Genomic DNA, 26,107 nt, shown 5'->3' with positions numbered 1-26,107 from the left:
GGTGGATGAGGAGAGGGAGGAAGTGGGAGTTATTGTTTATGGGTACAAAGTTTCTGGGTTTTTGTTTTGTTTTGTTTTGTTTTTTGAGATAGTCTCACTCTGTCACCCAGGCTGGAGTGTAGTGGTGCTCTCGGCTCACCACAACCTCCGCCTCCCAGGTTCAAGCGATTCTCCTGCCTCAGCCTCCCAAGTAGCTGGGACTACAGTCACGTGCCACCATGCCCAGCTAGTTTTTGTATTTTTAGTAGAGACAGGGTTTCACCATGCTGGATTTGAACTCCTGACCTCATGATCCACCCGCTTCAGCCTCCCAAAGTGCTGGGATTATAGGCGTGAGCCACCGCGCCCGGCCAAAGTTTCTGTTTTAAAAGAGGAAAGAGTTATGTTGACGGATAGTGGTGATGATTGTACAACATAATGAATGTATTTACTATTATTGAAGTGTACTCTTTAACATGGTTGAGTTGGTAGATTTTGTAAGTATTTTGCCACAATAAAAAAATAGGAAAACAAGTTAAACAATCTAAAAGGCAGCAAGAAAGGGTGTTAGTAGGTGTTAGTTCACACCTACTCATTTTTCAGATGTCAGCTCAAGCTTCAGGAAATGATTTCATGTTCTCTGTGCTAGTCTAATTCCTGATAAACACTTTGGGAGGCTAAGGCAAGAGGACTGCTTGAGCCTAGGAGTTTGAGACCAGCCTGGGCAATAGTGAACAAAAAAACCAAGTAGATTCACTGAAAACAAAGAACATAAAATAATAGCTGAATTAACACAAAGCTGCATAAGCATGTAGTTTATAGGGAACACTGGAGATTATGTGTTAAAAGTCAGTCTAATAACTATTTTAAAAATTATTTAAACATCTGAAAAAAATTGTTTTCCAAAGAGTATGGGCCTACAAAGAGGAGAAATTAGTTCATTCACACTTAAAGGCCACAGTGATACGATATTTCGTTCTCCATCAAACAAGTGAGCAAAAAAATAAACTCTTAATCATGTGATGAGGGAGTAAGCCATGAAAATAATCTTAAAAGCTATGATGACTCAAGTTTAAACACACACACACAGAAGAAAAGACTGTTCTTTTACAATGAACTTTAAAAAATTCACAATTCCTTCATTCTTCCATTTGCATCTTCATAAAGGATACTGTACTACAGCACATAAGAGTTTTCCATATAGAAAGAAATTTTGTGTGTGGGTGTGGGTGTTGGCTCTCACAGCTGTAAGAACGACTGTAATTTATCTATTTTTCCTAAGCAAAGTCCAAACTTCACTAAATGTAAAACAGATGTCATGGATTTCTTTCATAAAATGTTGGCAGTAACCCATTTCAATTTCAGCTAAAGTAGTCAGGAAACAAAAATAACTCCAAATGTCTCCTTCTCAAGTATAAAGCGAACACAAAGAGAAATTTAGGATAAAAATTCCAAAATTTTATTCTAACAATAAATTCCTGGGACTATTACATCTAAAATTAGGTGACCATCAGAAATTAATTCACAAAAATATTAACAGACATTCTCACACATTACTGGTGGGAATACAAAACAGTATGGTCATTCTGGAAAATGGTTTGGCAGTTTATTATAAATTTAAACATACTCTTATATGACTCAGCAATTCCACTTCTGGTTATGTACCCTAGAGAAAAGAAAACTTACATTCACACAAAAACCTCTAGTGAATGTTCACAGCAGCATATACATGTACATTTGTGTGTGTAATATACATATTTATAGCATATGAATGTTTGTAGCAGCATGAATGCATGTGTATGCGTGTGTATACATACACACATATATAAAGATAATATGCTATATTATACACTATAATATGCTACATAAATGTATACATAGGCCAGGCATGGTGGCTCACGCCTGTAATCCCAGCACTTTGGGAGGCTGAGGTGGGCGGATCACTAGGTCAGGAGATCGAGACCATCCTGGCCAACATGGTGAAACCACGTCTCTCCTAAAAATACAAAAATTAGCTGGGTGTGGTGGTGCGTGCCTATAATCCCAGCTACTCGGGAGGCTGAGGCAGGAGAATCACTTGAACCAGGGAGTCAGAGGTTGCAGTGAGCTGACATCATACCACAGCACTCCAGCCTGGTGACAGGGCGAGACTCCGTCTCAAAAAAAAAAAAAAAAAAAAAGTATATATAACTATAATATGCTATATTCACCAAAAACTGAAAATAACCCAGATATCCTTCAACGGGTAAATGAATAAACAAACTCTGGTACATCCACACAAGGGAATATGAAAACACAAGAAATAAAAAGCATTATAAGCGAGATAAAGAACTCCTTAAATGGGCCCACTGGCAGACAGTACTGCAACAGAGGAAAGACTCTGCGAAGTTGCAGATAGGTTAATAGAAATTATCCAAACTGAAACACAAAGGAAAAAAGGCATGAAAGAAATAGAACAGAGCATCCAAATGCTGGGACAATATGTCAAATAGTCTAACATATGTGTCATTAGAGTGACACAGGGCAAAATAAATACTTTAAAAGACATGGTTGATAATTTTCACATAAATATACCCTAAACATAGCACAAACTACAGAAACACAAAATTAAGAGAAAGATTTAAGGCTGCCCCAAGCACACACACATGACACACTAATACAGAAAAATAAAGATAACAATCATCGCAGACTTTTTGTCACAACCTATGCAATCCAGATTATGAAAGAGTATGTTTAAAGATATATGTTTTTTATCTTTAAACCTGTCTACTCAGAATTCTATGGCCAGCAAAAATATCTTTCAAAAAATGAAGGCAAAATTAAGACCTTTCCAGAGAAACAAAAGCTGATAGATATTACGGCCAACAGACAAGCACAGTAAGAAATGTTAAAGGGTCGGGTGCGGTGGCTCACGCCTGTATTCCCAGCACTTTGGGAGGCCAAGGCGGGTGGATCACCTGAGATCAGGAGTTTGAGACCAGCCTGACCAACATGGTGAAACCCCGTCTCTACTAAAAATACAAAATTAGCCAGGTGTGGTGGTACACACCTGTAGTCCCAGCTACTTGGGAGGCTGAGGCAGGAAATTCACTTGAACCCGGGAGGCGGAGGTTGCAGTGAGCTGAGATCATGCCACCGCACTCCAGCCTGGGCAAAAAGAGTGAAATTCCGTCTCAAAAAAAAAAAAAAAAAGTTATAGGAAGTTCTTAAGGAAGAAGGAGCATAGCAGTTAGAAATCTGAATCAAATGAAACGAAGAATGAAATAAAGAAATGAAGAATGTTGGAAATGAAAAAATGAAGATAAATATACAAAAACATGTTTTGTCAGCCAGGCACGGTGGCTCACACCTGTAATCCTCGCACTTTGGGAGGCCGCGGTGGGTGGATCATTTGAGGTCGAGAGTTCAAGACCAGCCTGGCTAACGTGGTAAAACCCTGTCTCTACCAAAAATGCAAAAAAGAAAGAAAGAAAGAAAGAAAGAAAATTAGCTGGGCATGGTGGCTGGATGCCTGCAATCCCAGCTACTCAGGAGGCTGAGGCAGGAGAATTGCTTGAACTTGGGAGGCAGAGGTTGCAGTGACCCAAGATCATGCCATTCCACTCTAGCCTGGGTGACCGAGTAAGACTCTGTGTCAAAAAAAAACAAAACAAAACAAGTTTTGTCTTATTTTTAATTGCTTTAAAAAATAATTGACAGTCTAAGGCAAACATAGTAACAATGCCCTGAGACATTTGGAACATGTAAAAGTGTATGACAATTGTATGAAAATAATAATACAATGGTTGAGGGAAAATAAATGGAAAGTATACTGTTGTTCTTATAGTACATGTGAAATGCTTACTATTTAAAGTGAAGGTAGACTGTGATAAGGGAAGATCAAGGTAGAAGCAAGAGTCAATAAAATAATGACTAAAAATTTTTCAAAACCTAAAGATACCAATCCTGTCTGAAAAACTACAGATCTATAATGAAAAACTAAAAATAAATTCATAATTAGGCATATAACATTTAAATTGCATAACAACAGAGATAAAGAAGAAAGAAACTCCAAAAGGAGAAGTAACTTACACGTAGTTGAATCTAGAATAAAATCCAGGTCTTCTGACCTATGTTCAGCACCCTTTCTAAAATACCAGTCACTCTCCACAAAATGGGAACCCAGTCTAAAAAATTGCCCAAAAAGCTGGGATTAAATATTTATTAAGTAACTATAATATGCTCATTATTACAGGAAGAGAGATATCTCACTACTCTTCCTTCCGTAATTTCCAAATAGCAGATGCTACTTCCAAACTATGGTCTGAACAAAAGGAAATATGTGATCTCTGCCATGACACAATACATTCTTGGTATTCTCCCTACCTCTCAAACAGTTCCTTTTCTAATTCCTTTGCAGGATCCTTCCCTTCTATTCAGCCAGTATATTTTAGAATTCCTCAAGGCTCAGTTCTAGGGCCTTTTCTAGTTCCACTCTATATTCCTTCATAGGCAATCTCATTCTTGCTCAAGGCTTGAATTCCTACCCAATAGAAGATAATTCCAGTGTTCTATATCTCCCACCCCCATCTCTTCTGTGCTGCCTCTTTCTCATTTTTATTTCAGTGTTTTCAAAGGTACTCAAGTCCCATATGTCCAAAATAAAGTCATAATCTCACCTGACAATGGTCCTCTTCCAACCTTCCCTTAACAGCAGACGGGACCACCATAATCAAAGAGTTATCCCCTGTGAATGACCTCTAATCCCTTTTACTCAAGCAATCCCATGCCCACTCATTTTTGCTTCCTAATTATCCCCCAAATCCATCTAGCTAAGTATCATCATTTCAGTCCAAACTACAAACTTCTCTTGCCTGAACTGTTTTAAAAGATTAGTCATTGACTCACTTGTATCAATGATTGCACCCCTTCGTTCCATTTCCCCATAGTATCCAGAATAATTCTTTCTAGGATGCCACACTTTTGCTTTCCTCAGGCCCTGCTCAAAACTTTTCAATAGTTTCACTTGGTCGTGGGACTGTGATAACACTCTTTATACCAAATTCCCGGTAGTATGGACCTTACCTAATTTCCTAACCTCATCTTACACCATTCTCCTAGGCTCTTGCCTCCACCTGTCACTGTGGCCCTGTGTCAATTGCTCACAGACACCATGCTCCCTGCTGGCACAGTTCTCAGCAAAGTTATCCCCTCTTTGTTAGTTCACACCTACTCATTTTTCAGATGTCAGTTCAAGCTTCAGGAAATGACTTCATGTTCTCTCTGCTAGTCAAATTCCTGATAAACACTTTGGGAGGCTAAGGCAGGAGGACTGCTTGAGCCTAGGAGTTTGAGAACAGCCTGGGCAATATAGTAAGACCCCATCTCTAATTTAAAAAAAAATACAAAAATAATAAAAAACAAAAATTCCTGATATATACTTCAACAGCATTATGTAACTCTCCTTTGTAGCATTTAACATAGCCATAATTTTATATTTACTTCTGCCATTATTTGATTAATATCTAACTTCTCCACTAGACTGTCAATTCCATGAGGACTGAGGATTGCGTCTTTTTTTGCTCACATTTTAATACCCAGCACATAGTGAATGTGCAATAAATATAAATTAAATGAAAGAATGATAGATATAGAGAATATGGGCTTAAATATAAGCACAACAGTGGTGTTATACTTTCAGAGAAGACCTATTTACTTACTAAGAAGAGGAAAAGGTAAATTTAAAACTGTAAAGTGTAAATTTACTTTTTTTCTCTAAAAAAGTAAGTTTGTAAAATAGCTTACCTAGACACAAATTCACTTAATTCTGAGCATTCTGTGGGCTCCATTATTATGTTGAGGTCAGTAACAGCAGAAGATAATCTCTCCTTATTCTAAAATAAAGATAAAAATTTCTGTATCAAAGCACAGTAAACTTCAAAAAGACAAAAATACTTTTGAAATATGCAAAATGAAATGCCACCAAATAAAACAGTAATCATGACAGAAACAAAACAAAAACAAAAAAAGAAGTTCAATCTCACTAATAATAATTGTAAATTAAAACGATAAAATAACATGTCTTTTTTTTTTTTTTTTTTTTTTTTTTTGGAGACGGAGTCTTGCTCTGTCACCAGGCTGGAGTGCAGTGGCGCGATCTCGGCTCACCGCAACCTCCGCCTCCTGGTTCAAGCGATTCTTCTGCCTCATTCTCCCCAAAGCTGGGGAGCTGGGACAACAGGTGCCCGCCACCACGCCCGGCTAATTTTTGTATTTTTAGTAGAGATGGGGTTTCACCATGTCGGCCAGGACGGTCTCAATCTCTTGTTTGTTTTGTTTTTGTTTTTGTTTTGAGACAGAGTGTCGCTCTGTCGCCCAGGCTGGAGTGCGGTGGCGCGATCTCGGCTCACTGCAAACTCTGCCTCCTGGGTTCAGGCCATTCTCCCGCCTCAGTCTCCCGAGTAGCTGGGACTACAGGCGCCCGCCACCATGCCCGGCTAATTTATTTGTATTTTTTAGTAGAGACGGGGTTTCACCGTGTTAGCCAGAATGGTCTCGATCTCCTGACCTCGTGATCCACCCGCCTCAGCCTCCCAAAGTGCTGGGATTACAGGCGTGAGCCACCGTGCCAGGCGGTCTCAATCTCTTGACCTCGTGATTCCCCCGTCTCTGCCTCCTGAAGTGCTGGGATTACAGGCGGGAGCCACCGCGCCTGGCCGATAAGATGCCATTTTTACCTATAAGATGATCAAAGACTGGCCGGGCGCGGTGGCTCACGCCTGTAATCCCAGCACTTCGGAAGGCAGAGGCGGGTGAATCACCTGAGGTTAGGAGTTGGAGACCATCCTGACCAACATGGTGAAACCCCGTCTCTACTAAAAATACAAAAAATTAGCTAGGCGTCGTGGCAGGTGCCTGCAATCCCAGCTACTCGGGAGGCTGAGGCAGGAGAATCGCTTGAGCACGGGAGGCAGAGGTTGCAGCGAGCCAAGATCGTGCCACTGCACTCCAGCCTGCGCAACAGAGAGAGACACAGTCTCAAAAAGAATAACAATAATAATAATAAAAATAAATAATAAACTTGTGAAACAAAGCTTGGATTCCAAATAAATTACATCTTTTAAAAAAGTATTGAACTGTACACTTTAAACTGGTAAGTTATATGGTATGTGAATTATATCTCAATAGAACTGTTACCAGAAAAAAAAGGAAAGAAAGGAAAAGGAAAGCAAAAATCTCAGGAGCACATCTGGTCTCTTGGTCAAGTATGTGTAGATACATGTTAGATTTCAGCTTTTCACCCATTAGGATAGGCAAAAACAAATTTTTTGTTGGGTTATAGAATCCTGTTTAACAACTCAAAAGCTGACTTCAAAATATTGTTTTTCCATCTCTCCCCTGCTTGTGGTACTGCTAACTAGGTCAATTCTCCCCAGTTGGTAAATAAGGGAAGAGACCTTATAAACAATCTGACCTCAAAGCCCCTACATGTGTCTCAGCACCACATTCCTTTCTACTATGGTCCACTTAAGCCCACAGTTCTCATTCTCCTCTACAACTGAAGGATTATGGTAGAGATCTTTAGGAAAAGGGTGCCATTAAGCTGGTCCTTTTTTTTTTTTTTTTTTTTTTTTTTTGAGACAGGGTTTTGCTCTATTGCCCAGGCTGGAATACAGTCGTTCAATCACAGTTCTTTGTGACCTTGAATTTGTGGGCTCAAGCAATCCTCCTGTCAGCCTCCCAGGTGGCTAGGACTATATATGTAAGTAACCAAGCCTGGCTAATTTCTTTTTTATTTTTTAAAAAAAATATTTTTTAGAGACAGGGTCTCGCTACGTTGCCCAGGCTGGCCTTTAATTCCTGGGCTCAAGCTATCCTCCTGCCTTGGCTTCCCTCAGTGCTGAGATTATAGGCGTGAGCCAATGTGGCCAGCCTAACTTTGTAAAACTTATAAACCTCTCATGAAGCACCCTGTATTGGATTTCAGTGTTTAGACTCAAATGTCATTAATATCAAACAGATTTTCTTTGGAGCCTGTGATAATGGAATTGTATTCTCTTCCATTTAAAAAAATTGCTTATTTTTTGAATAATTTTGTTCATTTCATTGGGACAGAAGTTATGGAAACATACTTAACCTGCCACTTTCCCCACAAACTCCTACCAATCTAATTGACTATATTGCTTGGATTATGGAAGGCTGATAAATGTTAATTCTGATAGCCTTACAACTCTTCACAAATGTAGTACTAAGAACACCAGAAAGTAAATCTGGCCAACAGAGCTCTATGTCCCAACCACCTTGGACAACAATAGCTGCACCAACATGAGTAATCATTCAAACTCTCTGGATCCATTTACTTATAAAATAATAAGGTTGACCTAGACAAACTATAAGTCATCATTTTGTTCTAACATTCTATTAACATGATTTGAGGTCATGTTTAGTTCAAATATTATATTAATATAACTTTATTACAACAATATTCTGTAAATTGAGGGTTTTACTATTTAGATTACTTTTTAATTTTCAGATAGCTAAACCTCTCCCTCTAGTGGAAATTTTATTTTTAAAAAATGTTTTAGAACACACAAGGTTGCTGTGTCATTTCTTTTTCTATCAGTCTTCACAGTAAAAATGTAAAAATGTGCTCAGTATGTAAAATGGTAAAACTATTTTAGAAGGCAATTTGCCACTATCAATCAGAATTTGTAAGTTTCCTTTGACCCAGCAATTCTACTAGATATGTTTCTAAAGGCATATATACACAAGTTGGTATAGAATATCCTAGAATTTGCCATTAAATAATAAACATTTCAAAAACTTTTCATCAAGTTATTATATCAGAATTGTAAGCAATAAAGAGAAACGAGATAGTCCTTTGTTTTTCCCTCCCCAAGTAAGAACTCTTGGTGCCTCTCACACAACTGATTCCAAAAACCCTGTTGATTCCACAGCTGTCTGTAATTTCTTCCAACACCTTGTTTACCAGTTCTGGTCTTCAAGAAGAATCATAAAATCTAAAAGGCTCAGAGAGAAAGCGAGAGTTCTTAACACAGCCAGAGAGAACACACTCTTTCTGTAGCACTTTGTTAGTAAAACCAATCAGTCCCAAAACACATACATACTTTAAAACTTAAACAATGACAACTCATGTCTCTTTAGAGACTCAGCAATTACTAGGTTCTATGTCCTTCAAAGAAGATATCTACAGTTCCTCTCCTTAGATTTTTTTCCCCCTGCATCCCCTAAAGCATATAGGACAGAAACTGCTAGTAGTCCCCTCTATTTATACTTTTTTCTTGCCCCAGTTTTTCACTGGCCATATGGCCAAGCACAACAAAGACTAAATTCCCAGCATCCTTTGCATGAACTTGTTGGCCAATAGAATATAAGTGAAAATGATGAATGTACAACTTCCAGAAAGTGTCCTTTAAAAGAATAGGCGAGGCTTTCTTTGCCCAACTTCTTCCTGATACCTGAAATGCTAACGTGATCATTGTGCCATGACTTGAAGCCATGTGTGGCTGACGGTAGAACCTGATTATCATAAAACCACCATATTAGCCCTTGAAAACTTACAAGTTTACTTAAGTAATAGAGAAATACACTTCTAGTACCTTTATTTTTAAGTTTTCTGTCAGGCACAGCTCAACTGATTCTAATTCATTCAGCATGTGAGCTAACAGTATAATCTCAGGCCATTACCAAACGGTCACAAAATTTTCAATCATGCTTTCATGACATGAGGATGAGAATATTGGCTTAAAATACTGTTGAGGTCTGGGTCAGTGCCAACACTGTCTGCTAGGAGGCAGAGTGTGGCCACAGCAGCAGGGGTTGCAGGACCTAAGTGGCAGGACATCCACTGTCTGGCTTCTGTCCTGTCTGTGCTGCCCTGGGGCGGCTGCCCAGGCCCAGCAGGCCAAACCATGTGGTAGTTCATGCTGGGAATGACTCTGGTCAGGCAGCTGTCATTCTTTAGGAGCATATCACATTATCAGAAATGTCTTCTACTATCGGGGGACCTACCCCAATAATCACATAGGTTCATTTCTATTTTTCCTAAGCGTCGGCCGGCTTGAGAAATAAAGAGACAGAGTACAAAAGAAAGAAATTTTAAAGCTGGGCGTCCAGGGGAGACATCACACGTTGGTAGGATCCGTGACGCCCCACGAGCCACAAAAACCAGCAAGATTTTATTAGGGAGTTTCAAAAGGGGAGGGAGTGTGCAAATATGTGTGGGTGACAGACATCAAGTACTTAATAGGGTAATAGAATATCACAAAGCAAGTGGAGGCAGGGCAAGATCACAGGACCACAGGACCGAGGCGAAATTAAAATTGCTCATGAAGTTTCAGGTACCATTGTCACTGATAACATCTTATCAGGAGACAGGGTTTTGAGATCAACTGGTCTGACCAAAATTTATTAGGCGGGAATTTCCTCTTCCTAATAAGCCTGGGAGCGCTATGGGAGACTGGAGTATATTTCATCTCTGCAGTCTCAACCATAAGAGACAGGCGCCCCTGGGGGAGCTGTTTATAAGCCTATACACCTCCAGGCATGTATTCTCTTTCTCAGGATGTCCCATGCTGAGAAAAAGAATTCAGCCATATTTCTCCCATTTGCTTTTGAAAGAAGAGAAATATGGCTCTGTTCTGCCCGGCTCACCGGCAGTCAGAGTTTAAGGTTATCTCTCTTATTCCCTGAACAATTGCTGTTATCCTGTTCTTTTTCCAAGATGCCCACATTTCATATTGCTCAAACACACATGCTGTACAATTTGTGCAGTTAATGCAATTATTACAGGGTCCTGAGGTGATATACATCCCCTCAGCTGACAGGATTAAGAGATTAAAGTAAAGACAGGCATAGGAAATCACAAGGGTATTGATTGGGGAAGTGATAAGGGTCCATGAAATCTTCACAATTTATGTTTAGAGATTGCAGTAAAGAAAGGCATAAGAAATTATAAAAGTATTAATTTGGGGAACTAATAAATGTCCATGAAATCTTCACAATCCATGTTCTTCTGCCATGGCTTCAGCCAGTCCCTCCATTTGGGGTCCCTGACTTCCCGCAACATTCTACACGGTGACCTCATCCTTATCTGACTCAGGAAGGCATCAAATTACCATTTGATACTTTCCATCAGAGGTTTAAGGTGACTGAAGTATGCAACTTAAATAAAGTGAAGATATTGTAGTCTATGTTGGATATTATAGCCTATGTTATGTCTCAGGCCATAGCCCCACTAAGGAGCATACCAATCAATCTTAGGGTACAACCCATCCTGGAAGGTACAACTCCACTAAGAAGCTCATTCACCTCAATGTCAGAGGATAATCTTTCCCTTTTCACTTGGATTTGTGGACAAGCCTCTCAAGGACAAGACTAATTCTGCCCACAACGGAGCTTCTCTCCGCATTACCTATGAGGCAACTGTGAAAGAGATGAACTCTTACAGTAGAAAAAGCCTGCAAGACCACAAGGCTGCTAGGATTCCCCTGAGCAGTTTCCTGGACATATATACTAGAGTGCAGATGTTTTCAGAGATGGAAGTGGACCATAGGATTATGATTCCACCAACCTGCCATGGGTTGCAGGCCTGGCCCATTAATGGATGCCAGCATACAGAAGAGCATTCAGTAGATTACCACTCTCAGGTCAAGTTCACATCAGCCACAAAGAAAGAAAATATAGTCGGTCAGACTATGAAACCTTTTACAAAGGGACAACATCCAGGAGTCCCTGAGCCACCTAAAGGAAAAGCCTGGGGTGGTGGCACAGGCTGTCCAGCCTAAATGATACCAATCCATTTGGGTCCATTCTCTGCTTGAGTCTTCAGCAAATGATCTTTGTGGTCATGTGATATCTCCTTGGTGACCTTGTACATCCCCAAGGCCTGGTGCCCATATGGGAACAATGTCAGTCCCCTAGAGCCACTTACCACCCATGCCCCTGACACATTGAACATGCTGAAATGTGTTTTGTATCCTGCTCAAATGGCCTAGGCAATGCTACACTACACCTTTTCTTGGTCACTTTGGCAGTATGAGAGTGATACTCTAAGACGAGTACAGGCTGGGAGCTTTGCCGTCAAATGAGGGGGTCTAGAAAACCCCTAGCCCATCCTCAGCCTGCCAGAGCCAGTAATAGCAAATGGAGACTTGGATTGCAAAGAGAAGCAAAACTTCCAAACCCAGGTAACTGTACCAAATCCTTGGGACTAGTTAGGGAGTGGCTATCTGACAAAGAATAAGGAAAAGTCCTGACTCCATAACCAAGTCCTGTCTCATACAAAATGGGAAACTTGGGACTGTTTTTGTGGCTAAGGACACTGATGAAAAGGATAAGGAATCCTGGCACATGACCCTGAATATAAGCAGGCAGCTTGTCCACAGGACTCAGTTACAACAACTACTCTACACCACTTTAGATATCTGATGAGCTGAGGCCAGTGCAGCCTGACAGCCCTTCCCTGTTCTGTTCCTCCTCTTTGCACACATTCCCTGTTGGCCCAACTGGCAAAACCAACTGGTTGAAACTGCTTTCTCCTCTTTCAACTGCTTTCTCCGGCTTTCAACGTTTCTTGGAGTCAGCCTCTGAAGGTGGCTGAGCCCTGTTCTGCTGCACCCTGGCCAGTGGGGTTACTTATTATCATTCTGTCTGCTTTCGCTTTCCTGCTTCCTGATATTATGTGAAGGTCTTAGCCAAAGGGGTCTTCCTCCCTCTGTTGTGTCTCAGCAGTTCAGTACGAGGTACAAGATCATCCAGCCCCAAGGAGCATTCAAATGGCTGTGGTCCCAGATGACCACAACCTCATGAGAGGCCCTGAGCAAGGACACCCAACTGAGTGGCTCCAAAATTCCTGACCCACACAAAATAGGTGAGATAATTAATAAATATGGTCAGCCCTCCCTATCTGTGGTTCCACATCCATAGATTGACCAACTGCAGACCAAAAATATTTGAAAAAAAAAATCTACAGATGCAGATGGTTGGATCTGTACTGAACACGTACAAGTTGTTTTTCTCATAATGATTCCCTAAACAATATACTATAGTAACTATTTCATAGCGTTTACATTGTATTGGGTATTGGAAGTAATCTAGAAATGATTTAAAGTATAAAGGAGGATGTGTGTACATTATAGGTAAATACTACACGATTTTATATAAGGGACTTGAGCATCCGTGGATTTTGGTACTACAGGGAGTCCTGGAACCAATCCCTCACAGATACTGAGGGATAATTGTATTTTTGGTGGTTTTTTTTTTGTGTGTGACAGAGTCTCACTCTGCTACCCAGGCTCGAGTACAGTGGCACAATCACAGCTCACGGTAGCCTTGACCTCCTAGGCTCAAGCAATCCCTCTACCTCAGCCTCCGGAGTAGCTGGGAGCACAGGTGCACACCACCACGCCTGGCTAATTTTTTATTTTTTTGTAGAGACAGGGTCTCACTACAATGCCCAGGCTGGTCTCAAACTCCTGGGCTCAAGCAATCCTCCTGCCTTGGCCCCGCAAAATGCTGAGACTACAGGTGTGATCCACTATGTTTGGCCTATTTTGGGTTGTTTTAAGATGCTAAATATTATGGAGACTGGTTAAGCAGCAATAGATAACTAATAGATATTAGATGGCATATCACCTAACTACTGATGACACCCAGGACTATTCCCACAACCTCATGAAATTGCACTGGAAGCCCAGGAGCATCTTGCTACCTGTCCTTCAATAAAGCACCTATGGCTTTCACAACAACCCTACCATATGCAGTTGCTGGGCTATTAATACCTGAAATTTTGAAAATGTACCACTTTGCACAAATGTGCTATGAATGGGGGTCCCTGGCTCATGAACTCCTCTTCAGCTCCACCACTGTTGAAGGCTGGGGTGTGGGAATTGTTTATCTCATAGCAGAAGTATCTCTGTTATCACAACATGCTTCTTAATTTACCTGAATTTCCAGAATCTGAAATTCAAGTTGAAATGTAACCATGTGGCAATTTCCTGATAATCTGTGTCTCTGTAGAACTTTTCTAATACCTGTAAAGCAGAAAAACAAGTATTTTGTTTGCAAATAGCCATTTTCTTCAAATGCGTATTATTTAATTTTGTGTGAATATCTACAATACATGCGGGTATATGTGTGAAAGTGTGCATTAGCAATTACATTGAAAAACTCTGGAAGAACGTACACCAAATTGATTATCTTTGCAAAATAAAATTAATGATAACTTGTGTTTCTAGTTTTTTTTTTTTTTTTTCCCAGAAGGAGTTTCGCTCTTGTTGCCCAAGCTGGAGTGCAATGGTGCGATCTCGACTCGCTGCAGCCTCCTGGTTCAAGGAATTCTCCTGCCTCAGCCTTCTGAGTAGCTGGGATTACAGGTGTGCACCACCATGCCTGGCTAATTTTTGTATTTTTAGTAGAGACAGGGTTTCACCATAGTGGTCAGGCTGGTCTCAAACTCCTGACCTCAGGTGATCCACCCACCTCGGCCTCCCAAAGTGCCGGGATTACTGGCATGAGCCACCGCGCCCGGCCAAGTTTTCAACTATACCAAAAGTTATGGTAAGTAGTAGAAATGTACTAGTATAACCCTAGACAAATTTGAGTCATGTTAACTGTTCAATGGTTTTTATTTTTTCAACACTATCTAGTTCTTAAAGGCAGTAAATTGAATCCATGCGTTCACCTCTGCCATCTCTCAAAACCTCACTAAAATGTCAGTGATATTTTTGAGATATAACATGCATACATTTGAATGCATAAAATGCCCTATTCTTAAGTATACAGCTCAATATTTCTTTTATACATGTGGTTGTTCAGGTAACTACCACTGAGATCATACTACAGGAATTTTACAGAACCTTATAGGTTCCCTCATATCCTTTCCCAGGCTATTCCCTACCCCCAAGAGGTAAGTAAGCACTATCCTGACTTTACGTAGTCATCTAGTTTTGCTAATGACGTTACTTTTAGAAGGGCATGATTCTACAAGGATAAAGGGAACAGGGAAGATAAGAGCAATCTGATTTGGGAAGCTGGAAATCAGATGGATGCACTAGATAGCACATGGACAAATGAAAGTGACCTGGTAGAGCCAGGAAAACTGAAACCTAAGCCAGCAAATGAGGAAAACCCAGAAGCAAGTTCATTTACATAGCAGAATACGAGACGGGTATTATGAGTCAGCAGCACCAAGTACCTTTATGGGAGGTGAACCTGGGGCTCAAAATAGGAAGACTGGTTAAAGATTTGTTCAATAAGTAGTTAGGAAAAAAAGACAGAATGGTACAAATTGACATAATTTGCCTAATTAGATGTACTGGTAAGAACAAAACATCACTTTCATAGTTTTCCTGCCAAAATTGCACAGGAATTTCATCAAGAGGAAACTATTAGAAAAAAAAAAGATTGAAGAACAATCTGTAATACAAGTGGTCTTCAAATATGTCTATGTCATAAGAGACAGAGAAGAATGACCAGATTAAGGAGACTAAAGAGACATAACGGATAAATGCAATGCTTAATCGTGGATTAGATGTGGAATTGTTTAAACAAATAGCTATGGAAGACTCACTATGGTTAAAATGTCAGTTCTTCCCAACTTTGATCAGGACATTCAATGCAATCCAATCAAAATTCCAGCAAGTTACTTTCTGGATATCAACAAAATGATTATCAAGTTTATATGCAAAGGCAAAAACTCAGAAGAGCCAGAATAAACTTCAAGAAAAATAAAGTTTAAGAACTTAAACGACCTGATTTAGAGACTTACTATAAAGCTACAGTAATCAAGACAGTATGGTATTAGTGAAAGAGTATACAAATAGGTCAATAGAACAGAAGAGAAAGTCTAGAAATAGACTCACACAGATACAGTCAACTGATCTTTGACAAAGGAGCAAAGGCAGTTTAATGGAGAAAGAATAGTCTTTTTAACAAAAGGTGCTGGATCAACTGAACATCCATATGAAAAATAAAAAAAAAAAGAATCTAGACACTGACTTTATACCTTTCACAAAAATTAACTGAAAATTTATCACAGATCTAAATATAAAATACAAAACTATAAAACTCCTAGAATATAGGAGAAAATCTAGATGACCTTGGGCTTTGTCCATAAAAATAAATGTGCCAAAAATGCGGTAAAGAAAAAATGCAGATGGAATCCTGGAAATAATCTACAGCAACCACTTTATTTTGCATATAAGAAATCAGACAGAGAGAGACTTACTAATCTGTCCAATCTCCAGGCTTTATTTTTTCTTTATGTCCAGGCTTTATTTTTTCTTTATAGATGAACACTATGCATACATAAATTGCATATAAATATATAGCATGATAAATTTTCAGTTCGGTACTTTTTAACTTGAACACACTGATTTTTATTTTGTTTTATTTTATTTTATGTTATTTTTGAGATGGAGTCTCGTTCTGTCACCCAGGCTGGAGTGCGGTGGCACCATCTCCACTCACTGCAACCTCTGCCTCCCGAGCAGCTGGTACTACAGGCATGCCCCACCATGCCCTGCTAATTTTTGTGTTTTTGGTAGAGACAGGATTCACCATGTTGGCCAGGCTGGTCTCGAACTCCTGACCTCAAGTGATTCGCCCGCCTCGGCTTCCCAAAGTGCTGGGACTACAGGTGTGAGCCACCACAACTGGCCTTTTTTTTTTTTTGGTTTTTTTGGTTTTTTTTGAGACAGGGTCTCACTGTCACCAAGGCTGAAGCGCAGTGGTGCAATCTCAGCTCACTGCAACCTCCGCCTCCCAGCTTCAAGCCATTCTCCTGCCTCAGCCTCCCGAGCAGCTGGGACTACAGGAACGCTCCACCACGCCTAGCTAATTTTTGTATTTTTAGTAGAGATGGGGTTTTACCATGTTAGCCAGGCTGGTCTTAAACTCCTGACCTCAAGTGACCTGCCCACATAGGCCTCCCAAAGTGCTGGGATTACAGGCGTGAGCCGCTGCACCTGGCCTGATTTTTATTTTTAAATAATGAGCAAGGGTGTATTTTTAACAAAGTTCACAGACAGCAGAAGAGGATTAGTCCTTCAAAACAATCCATCCATACATCAAGCCCATCTACATATTTTTAACAACATACATTTAAAGCTAATCAAAAGACAAGAATAAAAATTATAAATTAAAATACTACTCTCAGCCAGGTGCAGGGGCTCACACCTGTAATCCCAGCACTTTGGGAGACCGAGGCAGGCGGATCACGAGGTCAGGAGATCAAGATCATCCTGGCCAATGTAGGGAAACCCCGTCTCTACTAAAAATACAAAAATTAGCCGGGCATGGCACTGTGTGCCTGTAGTCCCAGCTACGCAGGAGGCTGAGGCAGGAGAATTGCTTGAACCCAGGAGGCGGAGGCTGCAGTAAGCTGAGATTGCACCACTGCACTCCAGCCTGGGCGACAGAGGAAGACTCTGTCTCAAAAAAAAAAAAAAAAAAAAAAAACAACCCTACTCTCATTACTTTGCAGTAACACTTAATTTTGGACTCCAAATTCCATTACTTAGTTTGTAAACCGACTCTTACGGAATCAAAATGGAGAATTTAAAAGAATCATCATAGGCACTGAAGGAAATTCCAAAAGAAAGTTCTAAAAAATGTTTGAAGAAATAAAAGCATAGCTGCAATAAAGTCTACATTCTTCACACGATTATTTTGAAGGAAATTAAGATCATTTGATTACCTAGCTTCAGCTACATTCATTAACACACCACAGAAACTGTGTCTGCCCAACTAATAGCTATGGAAAACAATAATGACTTCAAAAAGCTCTTTGATTACGCCACTGCACTCCAGCCTGGGTGACAGTGCAAAACTCCATCTCAAAAAAATAAAACAAACAAAAAACAAAGGAAAAAGAACAAAAAAATAAAAAACAAGATATTTCTCTTCCAGTACCATTACTCTTGCTGAATTACTTGCAATTAATTTCAAGAAACTCCTATAACTACTTAGATTTCTGGCTTTAAAATGATATTTCTTCTTCATAATTTCTATATTTTTCCAAGTTTGCTAAAATGAGCACATATTACTCACAGAAAAAAAGCATTTCAACTCTTGTGATGTCCCTGTCTGAAATCTCCCATTCAAACCACATTAGCTTTGTCAAGACTCTACGCCTAATCTTCATGCTGCGGCTTTTAAGCTAGTAAAAGTCTTATAACTGGCCTATCCTCATTCTCTATTCTCTCTGCATTCCATCTCTTCCTTTCAAGTAATTTAAGTCTCCAAATTCCATCACTCTGTTTCTACATGTAATTCAGTCTCCCTGCAGTGGCTGCCCAAGACCCTCTCCCGTCATGAGGGTAATTTTCAGTGCAAAAGTCAGGAAGCACACCAAAAATGATTTCTGCTTTTGGGAATGTTATTCTTGACCAAGCAAAGTTCTTGACATCCAGTTGCACAGCTGCAGTAGCTTCCCTTTATCTCTTAGTGCATCACAGATCTTTGGCAATAAAATCTAGTCATTGGGACCAGAAACCTTCCTTCCAGCAAAAGGTCCAGCTGCTAAAACATTTATCTTGGCAGCTTTCATGTCAGTGCTGAACAACTCCTAAGATGTATAAATTAATGGTGCTGTTGTTCTTATAATCATTATTCACTTATTACTATTTACTTGACTATTAAGGTACTTAATGATAAAAACTGTGTCTGTTCTTTTCCATCAGGAAGGAGAAGGTAAAAGAAAGAAAGAAAAGAAACTGTGTCTGTTCCTTAATATTTATCTCAGGCAGCCTTTTTTTTTTTTTTTTTTTTTTTTTTAATGGAGTCTTGCTCTGTCCCCCAGGGTGGAGTGCAATGGCGCAATCTCAGCTCACTGCAACTTCCACCTCCCGGGTTCAAATGATTCTCCTGGCTCAGCTTCCCAAGTATCTTAGATTACAGGTGCCCACCAACACATCCGGCTAATTTTTGTATTTTTAGTAGAGACAGAGTTTCACCATGTTGGCCAGGCTTGTCTCAAACTCCTGACCTCAGGTGATCTGCATGCCTTGGCCTCCCAAAAGCTGGGATTAGAGGCATGGTCACGGGGCCTGGCCCAGGCAGCTTTTTGAACATCCTGATGTTCAAAAGATATGTGAGTAAACAAGTTTACCACAACCATACTTTCAAATACTTACCTTGTAGAATTTTAATTCAATATTATGACAACCAATTTCTTATGCATAATAAGGTAAGCTTCCATACTATGTCTAGATTTAAAAAAAATGCTTACTCTTTTCTGTCATCTCAGTGCTTGTTAGGTCTTCTGTCTGCTTGGAGTGATTTCTTATATTGATGCCAGTAAGCGTACTTAGAAATGAAAGTTCTGATTCTAAATGTCCAAGCTGATTTTTCAGATCTTTTGAAGACTTCCATCCTTCCAAATTGAATTGGTGTATGGCTTGAAAAGATTTTCTAAAAGGCAAATATAAAAAATAATCACTCCAATTACTAACATGTGTTTCATCTAATAACCCCATTTTCCTCAAAGCATTCCCATTTTGTCCCTCTTACTCTCTTCCTATTAAGTCACCTTCCCCTATTAAAATAAAAAAAAATTTAAAAATTAAAAAGAATTTTCTCAAAACCAGTGTGGTTACTAACACCACCACTTTTTTTTTTTCTTTCTTCCTTTTTAAGAGATGAGGGTCTCATGCTGTCACCCAGCCTGGAGTGCAGTGGTGTAATCATAGTGCACTGCAGCCTTGAACTCCCAGGCTCAAAGGATCCTCCTGAGTAGCTGGGACCACAGGTATGCCACTGTGCCTAGCTAATTTTTTTTTCCTTTTCATAGAGACAAGGTCTGGCTTTATTACCTAGGCTGGTCTTAAACTCCTGACTTCAAGCAATCCTCCCGCCTCAGTCTCCCAGCGTGTTGGATTACAGGCGTAATCTACCATGCCCAGCCCACAATCTTTAATTTCAACAAAAAACATATGTAACCAAATTATACTTCCAAATTTCCACATATTAGAAACACCTTTCAAATAAATTATAACAGGAGTACTTTGCAAAATTACAATGTGAGTTCTGACCCATGAAATTCCAGCCTAAATGTCTGATATACCTCTTAAATTATTTTAAAAGCTGTCTTGAAATTAAAAAATAGGCCAGACGCGGTGGCTCACGCCTGTAATCCCAGCACTTTGGGAGGCCGAGGCGGGTGGATCACGCAGTCAGGAGATCAAGACCATCCTGGCTAACACAGTGAAACCCCATGTCTACTAAATATACAAAAAATTAGCCAGGCGTGGTGGCAGGCGCCTGTAGTCCCACCTACTCGGGAGGCTGAGGCAGGAGAATGGTGTGAACCTGGGAGGCGGAGCTTGCAGTGAGCAGAGATTGCGCCACTGCACTCCAATCTGGGCGACAGAGCGAGACTCCCTCTCAAAAAAAAAAAAAAAAAAAGAAAGAAATTAAAAAATAAAATCAATTAGCTAACTTTAATTTCTAAAAGTAAACACCACAGAACATTTTATAGTAAGAAAGAGATTTATTGGAAAAAGAAATAGCAAATCTCTTTAAACATCACTATGGCCAGACATTCTTCATTGAGAACATATAAATATATTTTCCTTGAGAAAAAGAATGAAATTTTAGTTGGCCTGGTGCAGTGGCTCATGCCTGTAATCCCAGCACTTTGGGAGGCCAAGGCAGGTGGATCACTTGAGGTCAGGAGTTCGAGACCAGCCTGGCCAACATGGTGAAACCCCTTCTCTACTAAAAATACAAAAAATTAGCCTCGAGTGGTGGCGGGCGCCTGTAATCCTGGCTACCCAGGAGGCTGAGGCAGGAGAATTGCTTGAGTATGGGAGGCAGAGGTTGCAGTGAGCCAAGATCACGCCACTGTATTCCAGCCTGGGCAACAAAGTAAGACTCTGTCTCAACAAAAAAAAAAAAAAAGAAAGAAAAAACTTAAACTTTTTTAAAAAAGAAATTTTAGCTAATAATTGTATTAGATGGTATTTTTTTTTTTTTTGTCATCCATTATTTCCTTTAAACACTCGGCTACATTCTATACTGTTGACTTTTCCTGCCAGCTTAAAACATCCCTTTCTTGGATTCTTGGGCATAATTATCCCAATTCTCATTTGCTATCTTGGGTCGGCTTCTTGTCTCCAACCTTAGAGGAAAACCCTAACACTCTTACTTCTGCTATCCTAAATATGTATTCTTTCATTCTGCAGGAACACTAAATGATTAGCCTTAGCTCCTCTATGCCAGTAACTCTTAAAATATACCTCTAACCATATATCTCTTCTTCCTGCAAGGTAGATCTAGCTTGATAGCTCACCAAATGGTTTCTCTTGGAATCTGCTTTTCCTCTAAATTACCCTACATTTGTTAATAATAAAATATTTCCCTCGGTATGTCAGGCTCTATACCTTGGAAGTTATCCTTGACTCCTTCACTTGCCTGACATCTGGACTTACTGCCATCCTTTCTGCTCCCTCACATAACTATTCTGCCTTTTGTATTTCTAATTCTACTACATTAACCAATGCTCTTATGACCTTATACCATCTCTACACAGAATAATCTAACTCTATATTCTTCACACTGAGAATCCAAGACTTAATAAAGTCTGTAAAATTTGTTTCAAATTTTGTTTTAATGCTAATTTAAAACGTTAATGTAAGTATATTCTGTATCATGAAACCTACCACAGCTTCTTTTGCATTTGCCATCATAGACTGATGCCCCTACAAATTACATTAAATATAGAAGTCAAGGAAAAAAGAACAGATTGGGCACAGCAACTCACTCCTGTAATCCCAGCACTTTGGGAGGCTGACGCAGCCCAGGAGTTCAAGACCAGTTGGGACAACATGGCAAAACCCCATGTCTACCAAAAAATACACACACACACACACACACACACACACACACACACACACACAATTATCTGGGCATAGTGGCAGGTGCCATGCCTTCAGTCCCAACTACTTGGCTGGTGGAGGGTCGCTGAGGCAGGACGATTGCTTGAGCATGGGAGGTGGGTGAAGGTTGCAGTGAGTCATAATCATGCCACTGCACTTCAGCATGGGCAACAGAGTGAGACCCTGTCTCAAAAAACAAAACAAAAAAGAAAAAGAAAAAAGAACAGAGACAATCTTCATATATAAATGATGTGCGGCCGGGCATGGTGGCTCATGTAATCCCAGAACTTTGGGATGCCAAGGTGAGCAGATCACCTGAGGTCAAGAGTTCGAGACCAGACTGCCCAACATGGCAAAACCCCATCTCTACTAGAAATACAAAAAATTAGCTGGGCATGGTGGCGGGTGCCTGTAATCCCAGTTACTCGGGAGGCTGAGGCAGGAGACTCCCTTGAACCCAGGGGGCGGAGGTTGCAGTGAGCTGAGGTTGCACCACCACACTCCAGCCTGGGCGACAAGAGCGAAACTCCGTCTCAAAAAAGAAAAAAAAAAAAAAAAGCCATAAATATAAATGAGCTTCTGACAAGTGAACACCAAATGTCACAGCAAGCTATGAAGGAAAATTTCAAGGTATTTCCGATAGAGCAAAGTGGTAAGAGAACCAAGTCATCATTAAAGGCTGGATATGCAGAACTCAAAAAAGAACCTGCAGTTGTCAGAGTGGCTAGTAGGGAGTTCGTGTTTAATAGGTATGGTGTTTCAGTTTAGGGGTGATGAAAAAGTTCTGAAGATGGACAGTGGTGATGGCTGTACAACAATGTGCATGTGTTTAATGCCATTGAGCTGAACACTCAAAAATGGTTAAAATAGTAAATCTTATGTATATTTTGCCACAAAAAGAAAATCTGCGTATTCTTATTCATAGCAGTTATTTAGTTTGAGCAAAATATTTGTGTATTTCAACTAATGATGTTAGTTTGAGCTATTTTGGATTTGTTTGAATTTTATTCACTTTGTGGTTTTATTATTTGTAAGTTTGTCTTCATAACATAAAAATTTTTTGTCAGAATTAGGAGCTTGCAAGAATTTTTTTTCCTTTAAAATCAATCTGTACACGAGTTTAAAGGTCAATGGTCTACTAATGAGTGTTAGTTACTATTATGAGGCAAGTACTCTTCTAAATGAACTACATATATTAACTCAATTAGTCCTCACAGCAACCCAAAAACTTGGGTATAATTTTACCACGGAGGAAACTGAAGCACAGAAAGGGGGAGCTCACTTAACCAAGATCACTCAGCCAATAGCAGAGACAGGATTTGAAAGCAGGCAATTTGGCTCCACAGTGTGGACATATGGATATAGCTGAATAATTTAGCTCCAATTTTCCTACCTCCAATCCATCCAACCACTTATAATCACTTAAAAAAATAGCTTGGTACATAGGTTCCAATCCTCCTCCTCCACTATAGTGAAAAGAAACCTCACGGTTAAATCCAAACACCCTGGACTGACATTTAATGTCTCCCACAATCTGGACTCTTCTGACTTTCCAATTTAACCACTGAGAAGTCCCAGATTATATAAATAATCTACTAAGAACTAAAAATAAAATCCTACCCCACCCCACAATCACCTGAACCGACTCCCTCTTGGTCAAGGGGACCCCAAAGAAACCTTAAAAACTCAGTTCTTAACCATGACAGGATGGGAGGTCAGACACACCTCGTTATACCCCTTCCTATTTGGGATGTAGACACAACAACTGACCAGCATTAATGTTAAAATAGAGATCGTAAGAGTTGCAGAACGGACTCTGTGGCAATAAGATACCAAATTATAAACAAGACCTAAGGCCATGCCAGGCAAGGGTTAAGTCACATACCCCCTACCTTTAAAAGAATGAACTATGTTCTAACTGCCACAATATTTTTTTCACTAGCACTGGCCTCCAGATAAGCAATATTGAAATAATTGCAGTTCATCCACCACCAGATGCTAACTGATTCCCCTGTTCCACAGGCTTTGATAGGACAAGAGAATGATTTCAAAAATTTTCTTTTGATAAGATCACCAACCATGGACTTGTTCTAACAGGTTTACAAGGCCTGTGTACTTAAGTACCTTTGCTTCCCTCCTTCAACTTTTGACGTACAGGGCCTAATTGTAATGCATTTAAATGTTAAGTCAGCTTCCCAAAATGAATATGGAATGCATGTAATATGCATTTTTATTCAGTAGAGGTGAGCACATCTCCCTTTGTGAATATTCATAGCCACTCCTATAACCTGTTGAATATGTATACCTAGCCCACTCATACAGCATAAATCCCTGCCCCAACCCCTCCTCCTCCAAAGTGTGGGCCTTTCTGCTTTGCCTGAGACTATGCTTCCTAGCCTGTCAGGATGGCCACTTTGCAGGCTGTAACCCTTTTTAAGAAATAGTCTCTCTAAATTTGCAGATCTCATGATTTTTCAGTTGACACTACTATGGGGACTAATGAAATCTTGTGGCCAGTAAAGAAACTATTTTTCCCTGGTTCTTAAATTTCCAAGTGTGCACACAAATCCTCTGTTAGGGCAGTGTATTTTTTTAAAATGCAGATTCTGATTCAGTAGGTCAGGATGTCGCTCTAACAAACCGCCAGGTAATGCTAAAGCGTCCCATCTGTGGAGCACACCTCAAATAGCAAGGGTCTTTAATACATTTACTCTCATTTGTGGAGGAGCACACCTTTTTCCTCTCCCTTTAACCAGTCACAGCTTCCTCTACTTTCATGACCGCACGCAGACATTTTCTGTAGATCTCCTCCTTCCCATTTTCTACCAATTCTTCTCCAGTTAGCTCAGGAAAAATCTCATTCTTTCTGCACCTATGTCAAATTACTCTTGACTCAAAAATTGAAGACAGTTTATGTTTTCGAGAGGCTTCTATGTTTGAGATGATGATACATAATTACGGTTGCAGAGCTTTTCTCTCCCTCTCCTTCAATAAACCAAAAGTGCCCAGACTTTGGAGTAAAATTTTTGGGTCCCAATCCATCTTTGACAATTCCTTTCTCTGGAACCTTGGACAAGCTACCTAACTTCTCTGAGCCTCAGTTTCTTCAACTATAAAACAGGGCTAACAGTAGCACCTACCTCAGAGGAATGTCAAATTCTCCTGCAGTCTATATTAACTACTTTTCTTTTATCAATTTACTTTTTTACCGAAGTTATTTTTCAAAGGAATTTTTATGTCATCGTAAACACAAAGTCATTATCGCTTGAGATGGTTAGCTGACCTACCAAAACAAATGCCATGAAACCAAACGGAGTTATTAAATCCCAACTACAGATACTTCTGCATACTGGAGGCGGAATTATCTAGCTAGGGATATAGTCAAGACTTCCTCCTTGTCAGTCATCCACACAGACGACTGCGATTAAACGAGTTAATACCCTGCAATGCGTTTACAGCTGGGCGCCGTACGCGCTGCTCCCAACTCTAGGCCATCGTCATGACAGGATCAATGCCAGTTCACGCCCACTTTCTAGGGCTGGGAGTAGGAGACCGAGGATGTCTGTGGAGATTCACCCGCCTGGCCCGGGAACCCTGGCCAGCGGGCCCTGGGGGACTTGGGGGGTCACGTACTGGACTCGGGACTTCTCTTCCCAGGGCGCCGGTGGGTCCTCACACGCTCGCCGCAGGGCCGCGATCTCAGCTTGCAAGGCGCGCACCTCTGCCAGCTCTGCGTCCATGGCGCGTTGCTGACCGCAGCCGGGCCGGCAGCGCAGCTGTCACTCCGACCTGCGCGCTTCACCCGCGCTTCAAGCCTCGCGCGCGCTCCCGGCGCGGACCATCCCAGAGCTCACGCGGAGGGGAGGCGGGAGAGTCCCGCGTGACCCCAGCGGCCCTGCACGTCCAACTCCATGCTCGCATGAGAGCCTGAGTCCTCCACGTCCCCGCACACGTTTCCCTGGCTGTCTAAGCAGTGGCTATACTTTCTCTAGAGAGCGCGTTCTTTGCTACTCCAAGCCCAAGCGCTCCGCTGCTCACCCTAGCCGGCAGCCTTGGAGCCGCCCGGCCGCGTGCCTCACTAAAGAGGCAGGGCTGGGATCACGTGGAGGGGAGCGCCTCTTTATTTTTTTCCCCTACTTCCTCTGTTACGCCGACCTAGTCCAGGAATTGGTACACACAGCGATAGTGTTCAATAGAAACTAGGGGATTTTGGTTTGGGCTCTTTTGCAGTCGTTGAGGGGGAGGTGACG

At 40.7% G+C, this 26,107-nt stretch overlaps 1 protein-coding gene across 1 annotated transcript in view; it reads right to left on the bottom strand.

Annotated features, from left to right (window-relative positions):
* The window catches only part of CENPP (centromere protein P), a 286,318-nt gene extending 260,342 nt beyond the window's left edge, over positions 1-25,976 (bottom strand). The window contains exons 1-4 of the mRNA XM_019033347.4: positions 25,491-25,976; positions 19,211-19,392; positions 13,924-14,012; positions 5,764-5,852 (exon numbers count right to left, since the gene is read on the bottom strand). Of these exons, the coding sequence (XP_018888892.3) occupies positions 5,764-5,852; positions 13,924-14,012; positions 19,211-19,392; positions 25,491-25,597 (467 nt within the window). The 5' untranslated portion in view covers positions 25,598-25,976. The remainder of the gene's footprint in view (positions 1-5,763; positions 5,853-13,923; positions 14,013-19,210; positions 19,393-25,490) is intronic.
* Positions 25,977-26,107: the final 131 nt, after the last annotated feature.

The sequence above is a fragment of the Gorilla gorilla genome, chromosome 13 (assembly GCF_029281585.2).
Source record: "Gorilla gorilla gorilla isolate KB3781 chromosome 13, NHGRI_mGorGor1-v2.1_pri, whole genome shotgun sequence".
Lineage (NCBI taxonomy): Eukaryota > Metazoa > Chordata > Mammalia > Primates > Hominidae > Gorilla > Gorilla gorilla.
The sequence above is the reverse complement of the archived record's forward strand: the minus strand, read 5'-3'. Positions and strand labels throughout refer to the sequence as shown.